Source organism: Haliotis rufescens, unplaced genomic scaffold, assembly GCF_023055435.1.
Source record: "Haliotis rufescens isolate VD_foot unplaced genomic scaffold, xgHalRufe1.0.p SCAF_6, whole genome shotgun sequence".
In the NCBI taxonomy this organism is placed as follows: Eukaryota; Metazoa; Mollusca; class Gastropoda; order Lepetellida; family Haliotidae; genus Haliotis; species Haliotis rufescens.
In genome coordinates, this window is record NW_025964334.1 from 46,187,482 (window position 1) to 46,206,734 (window position 19,253).

General features: G+C 41.1%; 2 protein-coding genes across 2 annotated transcripts in view; both read right to left on the reverse strand.

Moving 5' to 3' along the window:
- Window positions 1-19,240, reverse strand: part of LOC124142919 (dual specificity protein phosphatase 3-like) — a 28,486-nt gene extending 9,246 nt beyond the window's left edge. Inside the window, exons 1-2 of the mRNA XM_046511638.2 lie at window positions 19,171-19,240; window positions 1,632-1,823 (exon numbers count right to left, since the gene is read on the reverse strand). Coding sequence (XP_046367594.2) covers window positions 1,632-1,780 — 149 coding nt within the window. The 5' untranslated portion in view covers window positions 1,781-1,823; window positions 19,171-19,240. The remainder of the gene's footprint in view (window positions 1-1,631; window positions 1,824-19,170) is intronic.
- On the reverse strand, window positions 4,759-19,188 carry LOC124142913. The gene is made up of 4 exons (XM_046511630.2): window positions 14,535-19,188; window positions 13,818-13,971; window positions 11,693-11,811; window positions 4,759-8,381 (listed from the first exon to the last, which is right to left on the reverse strand). The coding sequence occupies exons 1-4, from the start codon at window positions 18,478-18,480 to the stop codon at window positions 7,069-7,071; spliced, it is 5,532 nt and encodes a 1,843-aa protein (XP_046367586.2). The 5' UTR covers window positions 18,481-19,188; the 3' UTR covers window positions 4,759-7,068.
- Window positions 19,241-19,253: the final 13 nt, after the last annotated feature.

The window sequence follows — 19,253 nt, forward strand, 5'->3', positions numbered from 1 at the left end:
ATATATTTCACATCCATACATAACTGGCTATATTGGAGGCTGCCTTTTGCACACAGACATCATTGCCTCATGTTCAATATATTTCACATCCATACATAACTGGCTATATTGGAGGCTGCCTTTTGCACACAGACATCATTGCCTCATGTTCAATATATTTCACATCCATACATAACTGGCTATATTGGAGGCTGCCTTTTGCACACAGCACTGTGGTATGCACTGTGGTATGCGGGACACAAATACAACATAGAGGGCCAAATTGAACTTCTGAAATGCTGAATAACAAAATCATAATATAGTAACTGGCACATGTTCACTACCTGTCTGATATGCATGCAAAGTGTCATGAAGGAGTAGTGAACAGATTTTGTTGAATCCTGTTCAAGAACAAACAGATTTTGTTGAGTTCTGTTAAAAAAACAAACCACACACCCAACTGAGTCCATCAGAATTCAGTCAGCACCTTTTTCAGAATCACTTTTGCTGGAATGATAATCACATCTTAGTTTCACAAATCCAGTTGTACATCTTTACCTGATTAAAGTATAGATGTTAAGATAAAAATATATAGATACTCAGAAAAACATTACCGGTACATACTCTATTTCCCATATACAATGCTCACATTAAGCCTTCACAATACTTGAACACAAAATGGCCGCAGTGGGAGCAATTAGAGGGTGAATAACAATAATGTGAGCAAGTGTAAGTCATAATATTTCTGAAGAAAACATACAAAAACAACCGTCAAACCCAACTTGTCATTCAGATTTCACTGTATTTTATTCATAGCTTATGGGACCGCCTCCGTGGTCTTGTGGTAGAGCGTCCGCCCGGAGAGCGGAAGGTCCAGGGTTCGATCCCGGGCCGCGTCATACAAAAAGACGTTAAAAGATTGTACTTGTTGTTACCCTGTCTGGCGCTCGGCATTAAGGGGCTAAAACAAGGACTGGTCGGCTCGGAGTCAGTATACTGTGTCTGAGTGGGGTATTCATGTTAAACTGCGGCATGGTATCTCAGTGAGCTAGCACTATAAATCAGCATCAGTCCGGACTAGTACAAGCAGCCACACACACACATACACGTGCATGCACGTCACTATATAAGTGCAATAATCTTGGACACGACGTTAAACCCAATTTCACCTCACCTCATAGCTTATGGACTAGTTTAACTAACAATATATATTATGTTTCCAGGTTTGAGGTAAATGTGTCACACCTGAGTCTCTTTTGGCATTTGTCCCACGTTAAAAGCATCTAGTTGGACTTTGATACCCATACCTCCTAATATTAATAACGAAACATAGTAATGATTTTATAAGTTACAATGAAATACTCAAACAGAAAGAAGTAACGAAGAAGTAGATTTCAACCCTCGACCATATTGATGTCAGCAACAGGGCCACATAAAGATTATTGGAGGCTACCTATGTATATTACTATTTTTTCATGAAGTCCAGCTTCTGAATACTTCATTACAATCTAAGAATGACTAAAGTACAGACAGGGTCGAGGAACATAGAGAACAATGAACAGGCCTTGGCACAGGATGGCTGAAACCTTCAGCTGGGCCAAATGAATATTTCTGTTTGTTTGTGACTAGACTGTATTGAAGAGTGCACTTACTCTTCCCCAACAAGGAGATTGTCATACACCTCGTCATATGCTGTGTTGGGCAGCATGGTCAGTCCGCCAGCAGGCTGGGTGATGATGTCATCAAGCTCTTCCACAGTGCATGCAGCAGCAGCTGGAGCGGCAGCAGCAGCAGACTCCATGGGTGGCTGCAGGTGTACCACAGAGTACACACCTCCACTTCCTCTAGGTAAGAGAAGGAAACGGGTCTGACGTTGTTCCTCATGATTGTGTTAGTGAACATGTTTTACACAGCTTTTAGCAATATCATGTCTGAGAGAGAGAGAGAGAGAGAGAGAGAGAGAGAGAGAGAGAGAGAGAGAGAGAAGAGAAAGAGAGAGAGAGAGAGAGAGAGAGAATTGATGGATGTCAAGTTCTTAATTTTTTAATGAGAAACACATAATAATAAGTCAGTCAGTCACGCCATATATTGGACCCATGCCCCCAGGAATTAAATTTTTGACATTCATTGGGAAATGAATGCAATAACACGTGACCAATTCAGCTAATCAGAATGCAGGAAATTCAATGAACACAACGAAAATGTAATTATTGATTATATGATTATATATAATTATTATATGGCTCTGCCTACCGTGGCTGCTTGTACTAGTCTGGAGTTGTGTCAGTTTCATAGTGCTAATTAACCCACTGAGATATTATGCTTCATTTAACATAAGTACCCCACTCAGACACAGTATGTACTGACTCAAAGCCGATCAGTCCTTGTTGTATTCTCATTAGCGTTGAGTGGCGTCTAGGACACAGAGGCAGTAAAATGAAAACAAAACACCAGGATCCTCTGTTCATGGGTTTGAATTCAACAACATTATTTGTCTTGCTTCCTGAGGCAAGGGAGTTAACTGACTATGAATGTCCAGTTTCCACTCTTGGAATTTCTAGGCTCGATTGTAGCGCCCGAGTGACTATTACGAGTTACCGTATGTCCCTACTATGTCCATCCTACTGACCAATCAGATTTCACCTCTCATATCACTTGCATTTGCTTCCAACAAAATGGTCATGCCCAGTCAAGACAATAAAAACATGAAAACATTTGGGAAATATCTGTTGACACTGAGCTGACGGTACACATGCTTTGCAAATCTGCAATTCAACAAAATCTGCACTGTAATTTACAAACCAGATGTTGATTTCGTTAAGCGATTTTGATTGGACAATGCATAGACTTGTTAGTCCAGCCAAAATATATCTCAGTTTGCCCTACGATCAAACAACAAAATTCCAGCCTACTTCAGCAAGGGTGGAAACCAGACTTTTATAGTCGGTTAACTCCCTTGCCTCGGGAAGATGGGTTTGTCAGCACCTGACCCATGCTTGAGGGTTTCATGGAAGTGGCAAATATCTACATGTCAGTCCAGCCTGTCCTCACACATTGTGCTGACTCTGTTCAAGGCAACCCCATCACTGTCACTCATCGTCTTGAACTAATGGCCTTGTTGACAACATGTTCCATCTCAATCCATTCAGTGGTTCTAGCATCCAAAATGTGAAATATTTACTGCTACCAAAATGTTCTTGTAAATGAGGATTATTGAAGTTTTTTCAAAATTTGTTCATGATCGGCACTCATTGTAGACAATATTCCAAACAAAATATTTCTCCTTTTCATTGTTTAATTCTATTTCTCACCCAATACCGGACAAGTCAACATCTTTTTCGGTTTGAATTTTCACCAAGAAGAGCAAAATGGCATCTGTGAAGAAGAAGTTCACCAAACCAGACTAAACTTCTGTAAATGGAGCCTCCATACCATGTGAACACTGTCCACAGAGAGTGGGATCACTTCATGACGAGCATGCTGACATGAACAAGCGATCAAAGTTGTTTTTTTTGTTAGAGAGATAAGCAGCTCCTGACATTGATAATGTAGGAGCCAAGACTAAGTTTTTAGGAGCCAACCTTTTTTTCCAAGGAGCAAGGCTGAGAATCTGAGATAGGACACATATTTCCAGAGGTTTCATTGGAGACAGGACACGTGTCATGGAGGGGCTTCACGGTGTGAAGATGGGTATTCAATCGTAATAGACAGATACTTTAAATAATAATGTAAATATTTCCCTTTGGTACAATATCACTTTTGTTCATGCAAATACAACAGGGTTACAAAATACCCCAGATATCAATGAAACATTGTTTTTAATTATTTATTCAGCATTGGCCAAACACAACTTGGTAAACTAGATTTTCAATTACTATCTGTTTAGATCTTAAACAAATATTGTCGCAATTTATGTTATAGTTACAACACACCAAGACGAGTTGTTTGGGCAGTAAGAGCACGGTTTGGCTTGGCATTTGATTGACAGACAAAAGGACCGAGGGGCGGAGCCAAACCGTGCTCTTACTGCCCAAACAACGAGTAGGTGGGTATTGTAAGTGACTTGTAGCACGGGTTGCGACGGTCATTCCAAAATTGTGCGAGTTTGTGTAAAATATAGTGACTTATAATATGACGTTAAATAAGACGTCATATGCTTTCTGCCTTCGAACCCTTTTTAACTTTTAATCTAATTGTGAAATCAAGTGTAAACTTTGGAATTTTCAAAGGCACATTAGAAATTTATGCGTTCTGTGTCCAGTTGTTTTTATGTTTGACAATTACATAGTAATCTTTTAATAAAGTTATAAACATTTCTATTGTTTTTTGTTGTTTATTTATGTTATTACTCTTGAACACTGTGTACAACACTAAAGAAACATTGTTGTAAGTTTGAAATTTCTCAAGATAGTAGGCGGGGCTTGCTGATCTTGGCACCAGCCAATGGTAATAATCTTTAACAAACCGTGCTCTTACTACCATGATACAGCACAGTAAGATCAAAGGTACCGCTCGCAACCCGTGCTACAAGTTTATTGATAGGTAGCCAAGGGGCGAACAGTAGATAAATTGCATGAACAAGAACACAAATATGCACAGCTTACTGTGAATACTCCAGTAGAGACTGCAATGTGGCTAGACTCTGATCTGGTGACAACGAAGGATAGTTGTGTTATATAAATGTACCATTATTGTCTTTAATGCGAAAAACATAACTTTCTGTAAATCATAACACACATATTTTCCAAATAATTTCATATAAAATACCAACAGAAGTCATTTCAAACAAAATGTTATTTTATTGATCATAGGTTGGATGTATCTTTTCCAGATCAAAAGCAAAAAAATAAATATTCTCCATCCTGTGACATAACCTGACAGGCAGACAAACAAACATAAGTAATCAAGCAATGAACCCACTGGTGTGGAACAACGTCAGCCCACTGCAGTAATCATTCCAACACAATAATGTACCACACACATGGCATAAACACAGATATACCGGTAGTCACGGTCATACATCTGAAGCAAATCTTCACCACTTCTTCTGGACCACTTTTTAAGATGCACAAACTATCAAAAGTCTAAAGATTGTGTTGTAAAATTGCAGGAGTAGCTGGCAATGAATATTAAAGGCACTGTCCACATCAACTGTGTCCCGTGAAGATCTGGGTTAGAATTGGTCTTCAGCAACCAATGCTTTTCGTAAGAGGCGTCTAACAGGATCGGGTGGTCCCAATTGTGTAAATCGATGCTCATTAGGTAAATCACTGGATTGTCTGGTCCAGATTAGATTATTTCACGACCGCAGGCATATAGCTGGAATATTGCTGAGTGTGGCATTAAACAACAAATCACATCAACCGTAAAAAGATTTTGATAGATATGCCATTAACATTTGAGGCTGTAGAAAAGCAAACATAAAGTCTCATGCCTGTAGAAGTAACCATGTCTCAAAACCTGACAATGACATAAACAGGTTTTACAAACCTTTAAAGCTCACCATGACCATCGACCAGAGCTTCAGATAAGCAGCATATTTGCATAAAATACCCCCCCCCCCCCCAAATAAAATATTAAAAACCCAATTACTTTCATTAACTTGTGTACAGAAACCGATGCATTAAATGAAAAACATGATGTATAAAAACAGCATGCGTAAATACTCAATGAAGCTTTTTCAGCATGTGTACAATGGAGCTAATTTCTGAAGCACAATTATGAGCTAAGTTACTTTCCAAGTCAAGCCTTTAGTTAGAACCCTTATATATATCTAAAACATTATTTTATTTATTTTAAAACCCAATAGAGTGATGAATAGATGAGTGAAGAAATAATGAGAAATGTAATACATGTAACCCAATTAAAATAGAAACCTTCAAGTAAAAACTCAACACTGCTCAAAAAGTTATCTGGAGCCCTGATAGACTTATCTTCACCAAAACATTTTCAACACAGGAACCCATTCATGTCTTAATCTAGAGACCTTGACATGCCATGAGCCACAAGTCCCTAACATTGGAACATATTCCCTAAAGTCAATAACATTCGACATGACAGTTGACACGAGATACAACAACCGGGGGGTGGAGGTCAAATTCAGGCTAAACTAATACTAGTCACGTTTCACAGAAAGTGTGTGGTATGAACAAGTGTTGTCAAGTTAGGAGGAAATAAAATCAGACAAAAATATTTTTTTACACCATTTAATATGAAACAAATAATTAGTCTTAACATGAAACTGTGTCCATGACAATGCCATGCCAGGGTTTTCACTCTGTGAACAATAACAAAACAAGCAAAGTATGCGTTCCAAGTGAACTTGATAAAACAAATATGGTTACAAGCAATGCTGACATGAGAAACAGCATTCTGGCATAAGAATGACAACTGGAAAAAATCCCTCTAGTTTGTGCCTGAAATACTGGCCCCAAACTGAGCCCAGCATAATGTCTGTCTTTGAAGGACCAGCAATTCTATCCCACAGGGAGAGACACGGACACTAGGCCATTAGTCCAAGACAAATGAAACTCTAGAGGGACCAGTGGTTTTATCCTAAAATCTAGTTACTCCACGTTACTCATTTGTGCAAAATGATGTGTGGACCAGTTGGATATGAACAATGGTGTCTACCCCTGTTCCACATGTTAAATAGCAAAATCTGCTCAAAAATTCATTCTCAAATAAGTAGGAAAGTTTTATATTCTCTAATTGAGGCATATATATATAACACAACAAAATAACAAAATGTTCTTGTCATGGACAATCCCTGCCTCCAGGCTAGACTGTCGTACATGGACAATCCCTGCCTCCAGGCTAGACTGTCGTACATGGACAATCCCTGCCTCCAGGCTAGACTGTCGTACATGGACAATCCCTGCCTCCGGGCTAGACTGTCGTACATGGACAATCCCTGCCTCCGGGCTAGACTGTCGTACATGGACAATCCCTGCCTCCGGGCTAGACTGTCGTACATGGACAATCCCTGCCTCCGGGCTAGACTGTCGTACATGGACAATCCCTGCCTCCGGGCTAGACTGTCGTACATGGACAATCCCTGCCTCCAGGCTAGACTGTTGTACATGGACATCACTCCTGCACACAATGCTCAGCAGCTTTCATCATGAACTGTTCCCGCCGAAGAATATTCTGGATCTTGTCTTTCTCATCACTGCTCTTACACAGGATGACAAAGTGGCTGTCCTTCTTCCTGGCCCGTCCCCGCATCTGTACAAGCGTGGTGACTGTGTTGGGCGGGTTCATGCAGACCACCAGCTCACACTCGGGGATATCCACGCCTTCCTCTGCTACAGATGTGGCTACGATGATGTTATACTTCTTGCTCTTCACTCCATCAAGCACCTTCTTCTGCTGCTTCACCTTCATGCCACCATCAGCCTGACCAGATCCATGGCCAACCACCGATGTGATCTTCAGACTGTTGGCTGATGCAAATTGTGTCTGCTTCAGGAAATTGCTCAGTCTGTGTGCATGTGCTCGCTCCCGGACGAGAATCAAGGCCATTGCATTTCTGCCAGCTTTCCAGTTGATGTATTTATCATTGGTGAGAGTAGTGAGTAACTGTGTGTACAGAGTGATATGAAGAGGGTTGTCATCAAACTCCTGCTGGACATGAGCTGAGTGAGCAGCTCTTCTCATGGCATCTTGCAGCTCTTCACACTGTATCCCCATCCCCTGAGCGTGCTGGAAGCCACTCTGTGCTGGAGTCTGGTCGAACGTCTTCAGGTCAGCTACAGCTGTGGGTATCCCAACAACATCCAAATCAGACAGCGCAATTAAAAGTATCTTGCAATGATTGACAAGGAAGTCCATATTCATTTTGACTTGTGGTTGCTGGGATTTGGCCTGGCAGTTCCCAAGAGCTCGGACAAACCTTTCAGTAGCAGCATTGTCCAATCGCTCTACCAAGTCTTCCAAGTCTTCTCCCTGCATCCTCTCCACTCCCCACTGACAGTCAGTGTCAATAGTGCACAACTCCGACAGCTTCAAGTAACACTGGTAAATGTACACCAACAGTGTCTTCCGGAAAGCTCTTTCTTCATCCGAAAACGGCTCATAGTTGATCTTCAGCTTAGCACTTGACTGATAGCGCTTCAGTTCTCCCACACAATCTCCCTGGACGATGGCAATGCTGGCTCCCCCAAGGTTATGGAATAACTCGTGCAGCATGCTGACCGTGCTCTCTACACTGTCGCGCCCCGCAGGGGAGGCGGTCAGACCTAGCACTTTGGGTCTGTGTTCTGGCTGGCATGGGCGGTGGTACGCCTCCAGGAGGCGATTGAAGGGGTGATTCTTGGCACAGTGATGAGCTTCATCAAACACAACCAGTGAGAAGTCTTCCCAGCGCAGCTGCTGCTTCAGTAGTAGATTGTCAGCATAGGCTACAACACAGATATACAACAGATAGACTACAACAAGGATATATAACACTGTTAGGTTACAACACAGATATAACACAGTTAGTCTACAACACGTATATATCACAGTCTACAACACAGATATATCACAGTTAGCCTGCAACACAGATATATATCACAGTTAGCCCACAACACAGATATATCAGTTACCCCACAACACAGATATGTCACAGTTACCCTACAACACAGATATATCACAGTTAGCCCACAACACAGATATATCACAGTTAGCCCAGAACACAGATATATCACAGTTAGGCTACAACAAGTATATATAACACTGTTAGGTTACAACACAGATATAACACAGTTAGTCTACAACACGTATATATCACAGTCTACAACACAGATATATCACAGTTAGCCTACAACACAGATATATATCACAGTTAGCCCACAACACAGATATATCACAGTTAGGCTACAACACAGATATATCACAGTTAGGCTACAACACAGATATATATATCACAGATAGCCTACAGCACAGATATATCACAGTTAGCCCACAACACAGATATATCAGTTACCCCACAACACAGATATGTCACAGTTACCCTACAACACAGATATATCACAGTTAGCCCACAACACAGATATATCACAGTTACCCTACAACACAGATATATCACAGTTACCCTACAACACAGATATATCACAGTTAGCCCACAACACAGATACATGTATATCACAGTTAGCCCACAACACAGATATATCACAGTTAGGCTACAACACAGATATATCACAGTTAGGCTACAACACAGATATATCACAGTTAGCCTACAGCACAGATATATCAGTTACCCCACAACACAGATACATGTATATCACAGTTAGCCCACAACACAGATATATCACAGTTACCCTACAACACAGATATATCACAGTTACCCTACAACACAGATATATCACAGTTAGCCCACAACACAGATACATGTATATCACAGTTAGGCTACAACACAGATATATCACAGTTAGGCTACAACACAGATATATCACAGTTAGGCTACAACACAGATATGTCACAGTTACCCTACAACACAGATATATCACAGTTAGCCCACAACACAGATATATCACAGTTACCCTACAACACAGATATATCACAGTTACCCTACAACACAGATATATCACAGTTAGCCCACAACACAGATACATGTATATCACAGTTAGCCCACAACACAGATATATCACAGTTACCCTACAACACAGATATATCACAGTTACCCTACAACACAGATATATCACAGTTAGCCCACAACACAGATACATGTATATCACAGTTAGGCTACAACACAGATATATCACAGTTAGGCTACAACACAGATATATCACAGTTAGGCTACAACACAGATATGTCACAGTTACCCTACAACACAGATATATCACAGTTAGCCCACAACACAGATATATCACAGTTACCCTACAACACAGATATATCACAGTTACCCTACAACACAGATATATCACAGTTAGCCCACAACACAGATACATGTATATCACAGTTAGGCTACAACACAGATATATCACAGTTAGGCTACAACACAGATATATCACAGTTAGGCTACAACACAGATATATCATAGTTAGGCTACAACACAGATATATCACAGTTAGGCTACAACACAGATATATCACAGTTAGGCTACAACAAGGATATATAACACTGTTAGGCTACAACACAGATATATCATAGTTAGGCTACAACACAGATATATCACAGTTAGGCTACAACACAGATATATCACAGTTAGGCTACAACACAGATATATCACAGTTAGGCTACAACACAGATATATCACAGTTAGGCTACAACACAGATATATCACAGTTAGGCTACAACACAGATATATTACAGTTAGGCTACAACACAGATATATCACAGTTAGGCTACAACACAGATATATCACAGTTAGGCTACAACAAGGATATATAACACTGTTAGGCTACAACACAGATATATCATAGTTAGGCTACAACACAGATATATCACAGTTAGGCTACAACACAGATATATCACAGTTAGGCTACAACACAGATATATCATAGTTAGGCTACAACACAGATATATCACAGTTAGGCTACAACACAGATATATCACAGTTAGGCTACAACACAGATATATCATAGTTAGGCTACAACACAGATATATTACAGTTAGGCTACAACACAGATATATCACAGTTAGGCTACAACACAGATATATCACAGTTAGGCTACAACACAGATATATCACAGTTAGGCTACAACACAGATATATCATAGTTAGGCTACAACAAGGATATATAACACTGTTAGGTTACAACACAGATATATATATCACAGATAGCCTACAGCACAGATATATCACAGTTAGCCCACAACACAGATATATCAGTTACCCCACAACACAGATATGTCACAGTTACCCTACAACACAGATATATCACAGTTAGCCCACAACACAGATATATCACAGTTAGCCCACAACACAGATATATCACAGTTAGGCTACAACAAGGATATATAACACTGTTAGGTTACAACACAGATATAACACAGTTAGTCTACAACACGTATATATCACAGTCTACAACACAGATATATCACAGTTAGCCTACAACACAGATATATATCACAGTTAGCCCACAACACAGATATATCAGTTACCCCAAAACACAGATATGTCACAGTTACCCTACAACACAGATATATCACAGTTAGGCTACAACACAGATATATTACAGTTAGGCTACAACACAGATATATCACAGTTAGGCTACAACACAGATATATCACAGTTAGGCTACAACACAGATATATCACAGTTAGGCTACAACACAGATATATCATAGTTAGGCTACAACACAGATATATTACAGTTAGGCTACAACACAGATATATCACAGTTAGGCTACAACACAGATATATCACAGTTAGGCTACAACACAGATATATCACAGTTAGGCTACAACACAGATATATCATAGTTAGGCTACAACACAGATATATCACAGTTAGGCTACAACACAGATATATCACAGTTAGCCTACAACACAGATATATCACAGTTAGGCTACAACACAGATATATCACAGATAGCCTACAGCACAGATATATCACAGTTAGCATAGGTTGATAAGTGTGAAGAAATAGGGGTTTTTAAAAGTTCAAAATTAACAATAGTCGACTAGTAAGTAGAAGGAGACTAGTCAAACTACAAAATAATTTCTAACACTCCATACATCAAAGAGTTATAGTAAAGTGTTTCCACTTAACAAGTGTGCAGCATGTACCTGCCGTGCTGACGATGACGTCATGCTTGTAGAGGGGCGTGGTGTCTGGAGGCAGTATGTTCCCACACAGTGTGGCTATCTTCAGCTCACGCTCCTGCTCCTCCCCATCACTTGTCATGCTGGAAGTAACATGGTATTCTACCATGAATTTGGGAAATACTCAATTCTGATTGGTCAATCAGAGGTATCAAATGACAATTACCACCTCTGATTGAAACGGCTGATTTTATCGACCACAAATAGTTAAGTACTTCTTTCTCAGTCAATGTCAGCAGGGATTTAAAATAATTATTTGTACAACTATAGCTTATAAAATGCAGGGGCCGTCGGGTAGCCTTGTGGTTAAAGCATTCGCTCGTCACGCCGAAGACCCGGGTTCGATAACCGACATGGGTACAATGTGTGAAGCACATTTCTGGTGTGCCTTGCCGTGATATTGCTCGAATATTGCTAAAAGCAGCGTAAAACCATACTCACTCACTCACTTATAAAATGCAGATTTGTGGTAACCACAACATTCAAAGTATGTGTAGCAATACATTTTGTGCAGAAAACTCGATAGAAATTGAGAGAGTATCGTTCAGCTTGAAATTTGAGCTTTTCTATAGCTGACTGTGACATATTTTCTGCATCACAATGAGTGTGACGTCGTAATAGCGACATGGACTGTAGAACAAAACCTTGCAAGACTTGAGTACTCTTCTTTAAAGGTGCCCACTTCATGCTAACTTATGTAATAACTGTGCTACACCCTTTTGATGCCTTTCGTATATGCAAATCCTTTTTGGTAAAATAATAATGTTGAAGAACATTAAGTACTAATATTTGTTTAAAGCAGGGTTAGAACTTAACACTAGCCTGCTAGCCTGGGGCTAGTACAAAGTGCTGTGGGCCAGAACAAATTTCCAAATTTCCACCTCGTTTTACCCTTACAAGGGCATATTATCCTTACCTGGGCTAGTAATGCTTTGGAGTTCGGTTCTAACCCTGTAAAGCTGGTATCTGTTACCTCAAACATCAAATATTTTCTTTTCTGTAGTTACATTTTTTTACATCAAGTTGAAAAGTTGGCATTTGTTATTAAAAGTTTTGTGGTAAAGAGAAACAAGTCTATACCTTTTATGTAGCCATAGCAACCAGCAAACTAACAACTCTCAGTAGGAAAAGCATTTCAGTTTAGTTAACTGTCTGTGTTTTAGAGTCTACTGTCCCAAACTTTTCTGTCAACATCATTTTCAGTACATTGTAATGTTAAAATAGCTAAGCTAAAGATGTTTTACTGAACTCAGGCATTTGACGAGTGGCTAACGCACAGGCGGATTTATGCTAACAAATTCTATTGCATTGACATGCTGGTACATGTGTACTTTCTAACCCTTAACATGACTTCAGCACTTCAAGCAGGTCTGTATTCTGTTTCTGGAGATGTAAACAAAATCGGTAACAGAATTCTTGTGTGGCAATACTGGATTTTCTCCTCAGTTCACTGATCATGTGACAATGGGCATGCAAAAGAACAAAAAAGCTACTGTAAAGCATCATTGTCAAGTATATCATGTTGACTTCTTGATAAGTATGCGAAGTCAACGTCCTCCGTGGGCCAGCAGGTTACTGACACAATGGGACTCAAGCAGGGTGCAGACAAACTGCACTATCTCCAGCGCATCTTCCTTCTACTACAGAATGGAGGCCATTTTGTAAGGATAGCATATCCTGTGTCACATGATAGCAACAGGTACAATAGCGGGAGATTTCACTGACCGGAATATGGATGATAACCGATAATACATCAATGTCTGAAGTACCTTTACAATGTATACATTAACTCTGTTGGGCGTAATTCTGCATTTCTATATTTCAAAGTGCATTATTTCAAGTGGGAAGAAAGCTCCATATGAAGCAGGTAGTAGACGTTTACCCTCAAGCTTTGGTTACACACCAAAGACATTAATTAGGACAAATTATTGACAACAGCCAACAAATAGCTGGTCCTTGTATGGCTAGGGGACACAACTATTGAGGGTATCTTACGGCATCAACATTCTGGCAAAATATCATATAAGAAGATATAAGTGTCAGTGCATACTGTGACTTTTGTACACAGAAATATACAGAGACTACTTACCGCTTGTACTTCCGATTCCCAAGTTCATTGGTGATATACTTTGACTGCTGCAGCACCAACAACACCTTGTCCACCAGGAACAAAACTGGGCGCCGTGGGTTCCGTTGCAGCATACAGCTCAGCGTCATCACCGACACCAGCGTCTTCCCAGTCCCTGCAGCAGCAAACATGTCATGTTGCATCGTGACATCCGAGAGTATCCAATATCTTATAGCACGATTAATACTAAAACTAAAGAATGACAGTCTTCTCCTGATTGAAACAATCGTCGATATCACCAATAAATTCCCTCCCCATGTCTGTTAATGATCAGGCAAACATCTTTCAAGAAGGCTTGGCGGCACACAACGGCCGGGAGATATAACACACTGGACAGCTGATTAGGCCAGCATGGTAGTGCAGGTCTATCTTTAACATGTTTAAATTAGCATAGTCAAATATTTGTTTCCAATGCATTTGATACAGATACTGGAAAATGGGAATTAAACAGTTTTGCAGTATGAGATTTAAAGAAAACAGCAGTGTTAGAAACTTACATTTTTAGTCCACTAGTCCTTATAATGATAACATATAGCAAAACCCTTTAAAATGGCAAATTTCTATTTATCCTTATGATGCCTTAATTATTGGGCAGTATGGGCAGTATGGCAAGGAGTACAGGACTAATAGTACCAATTTCTAATGCTGAAGCGTTGAACGAGAAAACCACTGACTCACCTGTTGGCAAGAAGATGACCTTGTCGCCTTCCATGGTTTTGCAGAACAGATCCACCTGGTAGCTGCGAGGCATGGTGTTGGTCACATGATAGGCTGCTTCCTCCGCATCATCGATACTGAGCACCCTCTGTATCTGTCCCAGGTTCACCCGGGGAGCCTCCACTTCCGCTGCCCGCTGTCGATGAGCTCGACTCTCCAGGTGAGCCTGGTAGTCTTTATCTGTGTTCATCGGCCGATTACAGATGTCACAGTAAAATTTGTAATATCCACTAAAAGGGTTCTTTGGTGGCACCTTTGGTATTGCACCTATACCAACATGGCCACTGAGCAGCTCAAAATTAGAGGATGGACAGATACTTGACTCAGCATCTGTCAGGAGAGACATGTTTCTATCTTGTCTTGGAGCTATGGAATGGTTGTGATCAGTGGTACTGGAGCCCATAGAAACATGTGGTCCATCATTGAGAATACTGCTAGCATTTGTGTTGTAACTGATTAAACTGTCAGCCTCACCACCAGGCAGGTCATCATCCAATGGCAATGTCTTACTTCGAGTAGATTCTTCTTCATCTGAATCCAGGTTTTCAAACACATCAAGAGGAACTTTATTTCCTCTGTTTCGGACAGTGGTCTGGTTTTTTAGCGGGTTGTGAGTGTTGGGTCGCCTACTTCCACCTGATCCCTTGACATTATCTTGGAAGTCATCAGTGTCTCCAACGTCGGTACATGTCGGTTGAGTGATCGCTGCTGTTCTCATCCTCAGAGGCATCGCATCTGTTGTGGTAATGGTTGGGTTGACAATGGTGGATCCCCTGCCCATGCCTAGTTTAGCTAATGTAGTGCTTTTGGGGATAACATTTCTTAAAGGAGTTATTTCTGTGTTAATTCTGTTGTCCTTGGAATACGTTTCCTCGGCTGCAGCCGACATTCCTGGGCTTCGTTCTCGCTCCGTGCTAAGTGTTTTGCTGGCACTATTTGTACTTGATAACTTTCTCACACCCAAACCAGCTTCACTCACTCTTGTAGACTGTCTCCCATCAGTATTAAGATGTTCCCAGGGTCCGACTAGATCGGAACTGACATTTGATGCTGTAGTGATAGGAACTCTCCTGGAAACTGAAGAGATTATTTCCTTCACTTCAGTATTTGGAGTTACGCCTTGGACTGCAGTGACTTCTCCTGTACGAAGAGCTTCCCAGACATCCTTGTAGCTCCCCTGCTTGGATTCTGTCTTTTCCTGACTATCTTCAACACTAGACTCTCTGCTATTTTCATCACCATAAGCCGATAGAGCCACAGCGACATATCGCTGCTTCTTTTCCACAGTCTGTAGATGCTTGGGACTTTTCTTATGGATTGACAACTGTTCAAATGAGTTCACTTGGCACTGGCATACCTCACACACATAGATGTTTTGTGGGGAATGGCCTACCGAGTTCTGTCTGCCTGGTGAGTACAGGCCCCCAGCTTCTATCCCGACCTGATCCAAGGAACCCTTGGTCAGCCCTGCCTTGCTTATATGTTTGGCAGAGGCATAATGCTGCGCAGCACTTTCTTGTCCACTGAATGACTTGAGACACACCTTACACTGGAGTGACAGTATTCCATTCTGGTTGATCATCTTCCTCTTTTCCTCAGCCCTGGCGTGACTCCGACCCTGAAGGTGCTGGGTGGCGTGCTGTGGAGATGTGAGCTCTATGTTACAAACAAAGCATCGCCCTCTTCCACCAGTAAACACATACGCTGGCTCCTCCATCGCATCACCAGGCTGGGACACTCCAGAAGAAGGGTCTCTATGTGCATCAACTGCATCAACCAAATTCAATCTCTGTACAGCCTTTTCATGTGGTTTCCCGGCTAAGTGTTGACTAGCATGTGCCTTAGAGGTAAGTTCAATGTTACACACATTGCAGAAGCCTCTCATTCCATTGAACTCGTAAAGCCTTCGTTCTGCAGACTCCTTTGATTCCTCATGTCTGTTTGTTGCTTGCCATCGTGCTAAAGCATTTGTGTGATTCTTACCGTTGAGATGCTGTTGTGCATGTTGAGAAGACGTTAGTTCGATGCTGCAGACGTTACACCATCCTCTGTTGCCATCAAACCGATATGGTGGATGAGGACTGGTAGATGGTTTGACACCAGCTGTTCTCTCACTGACATCAGGACCATTGTTGACCAAAACATCACCAGTACCTGCTGAATGCAAGCCTTTAGCTTTTGCATGCTTCTTACCACTGAGGTGTTGGTTCGCATGTTCACGAGACGTCAGTTCAATTTTGCAGATGTTACATCGTCCAGTGCTCTCATAAAAAATATATTCCTGTTCTTCTGTTACGTTTTCTTGAGACAAAGGAGTTCTTTGCATTTGTGTATTCTCTGATGAATTGTTAGAATTATTACGATCAGTAATGTCGGGGACATGTTGATTGACCATGTTTAGATTTTGTAGACATGAATAGCTACCCAGAATTGGAACATCTGTCAAAGTTCCTCCATGAACAGATAAACACAGACTACCTTCATTCTGATTACTTACAGTCTGTGGCAAATAGCCTGTTGGCCCAGCTGAATATGTCAGTTTGTTTTCGGTGGGAAGCATAATTTGAGCTAAACTTGGAGCTTTTGGAAACTGACTCACTTTGGGTTCTGTCAAAGAATTAGACTCCAGCTGGATGTTCATTGGCAGGCAGGTCTGAACGGTAGCACCTGGAGCTGCAAGTGGGTTATTTACCAAGGTCATTTTCTGGGAAAGCTGCGGTTTCTCCTGCTCCTGAAGTGTGAAATTTGTTGTGGGCAGCTGTGACCTCTTCTTGTGTCTATCACTGTCAAAGTGTTGTTGGGCACTCTCAGGGCCGGAGAATACAACATTACACAAGTCACATTTGAGCACCTCACTGGCAGATTGTCCAAATTTCCATTGCTTCTCTGCTTTCTTATGTCGGGATCCATCAAGATGTTGCTGGGCATTTTGAGGAGATGTAAAATCCACATGACAGACATTGCAGTAACCCTCCTTTCCACTGAAAGTATAAGGAACATTGTATTCATTACCATCACCAGAACTAGTTTTCACAGTATCAGATACTAACATGTTTCCAACTAGAGTAGAACTAGTTGTCAGTAATGGTGCCATTGTTTGACTTGGTCTAGTTTCAGGCATAGAACTACTGTTGCTGTAAACTGGGACATCAGCAAACAGTCCAGTACCTGTCTCTGAGGGGGGTATTCCCAACCTTGTAGGGGCGTTACTTGGCTGTGAGATGTTTGAAACACCATACAGGGGAGAGCTACTGTTGAAAACATTGTCCTGTCCCTCCATCTCTCTCTTCTTCTTCAAGTGCTTTGCACTTGCAAGATGTTCCTGAGCATTGCCAAGACTGGTAAATGGTACATTGCAAATCTGACACTTCAACACATTGGTGTTGTCCTCTCCAGCCTCCATCTGTTTTTGTTTCTTCTGATGTTTGGATCCACTGAGATGTTGCCGGGCATGTTGTGGAGAGGTCAAGTCAATGTCACAGAGATGGCAATAACCTCTAGAACCATTAAAGTCATATTCCTTTCTCGCGGTTTCACTGGACATCTTGAAAGGTACTGTCTGGTTAAGCCCCTGTGTGGGACTGCTACCAACATGCTGTACCCTCCCAGAAAGGAGAAGGTTTTGAACTGGTGTTGCAGCTTGGTATGCGAAACCTAAACTTCTTCTTACAGTCTCTGTGTGTCTAGGGCTGACAATGTGTTGTTGAAACTGTTCAGCTGTGTTACATTGGACATTGCATGGCTCACACCAGTATGGTCTTGTGTTTCCCTGAAACACGGAATTTTTAATCTGGTCTTCTTTTTTCCTGTGCGCTTCACTGATGAAATGCTGCTGAGCTGGTAAAGCACCACTAAATTGCTTTGAACAAATAACACAGTAAAGTGGAACAACTTGTTGGCTGCTCATCTCTGCTCAACAGATAGCTAAATCATCTAGAAAAGATATTCAGTTTAGTACAATTCCTGTTGAAAGTGATTATCCTTTGGGTGTATAGTCCAAAAGCAATATGTTGCACACAGTTGTTCGTTGCGTCGTTAATCACGCCACGATTTCCAGGAAATCACATTTCTAATTTTAGCATCACCGGGAATACCAACTTACTTTCTTTCGACGTTCGTGTGAGACAATATTCAAAGGGGGTATTTTTGTCAGGTGATGATAGTCAATGCGTGACATGTGTACAAGGCCTATTCCTGGCAACACGGACAAAACGATGTGAAACTTGAATAGGGGATTCCCCTAGCATGACGTCATATCGCGGTAAATCACAAACTGATCACGTGGCCGCATCAGAAGAGAGGCACAGGCCAAACCTTCCTCGGGTCTTGCCTCGTCAGTTTTTTTACGTAACTTCGTCATAAGGATTGAGAAACATGCACGGCATATACAGATAATTCATTGCATAATACCTATCACTATTTTCATTGCTGTCCTCAGTGCAATCAACAAAGGTCGAACTGGACCGAAACTCGGCTCTTGAACAATGAAACACTGCTGATGAAAATTTGTGCTATGATATGACTATATCTGCGTAAGGATGATCTGCGTCAATTTATCACACGATGTTTGTTTCCAAAATAGTTTTAAAATACTTACAGAAATGGTTACCTCCCTTATGAAAAATATTTGGACTGGGTTCCTGTCTACGTAAACCAGTATAAATCGCGCTAAACTTGCGT

What these genes read in the sequence shown, in the direction of transcription:
- LOC124142913 (XM_046511630.2), bottom strand. Translation starts at nt 18,480, where the DNA reads ATGAGCAGCCAACAAGTTGTTCCACTTTACTGTGTTATTTGTTCAAAG. An exon ending in GGGAATCGGAAGTACAAGCG is followed by an intron (nt 11,812 to 13,817) that starts GTAAGTAGTCTC and finishes TGTTACTTCCAG; the next exon opens with CATGACAAGTGATGGGGAGG. An exon ending in CGTCATCGTCAGCACGGCAG is followed by an intron (nt 8,382 to 11,692) that starts GTACATGCTGCA and finishes TCTGTGTTGTAG; the next exon opens with CCTATGCTGACAATCTACTA.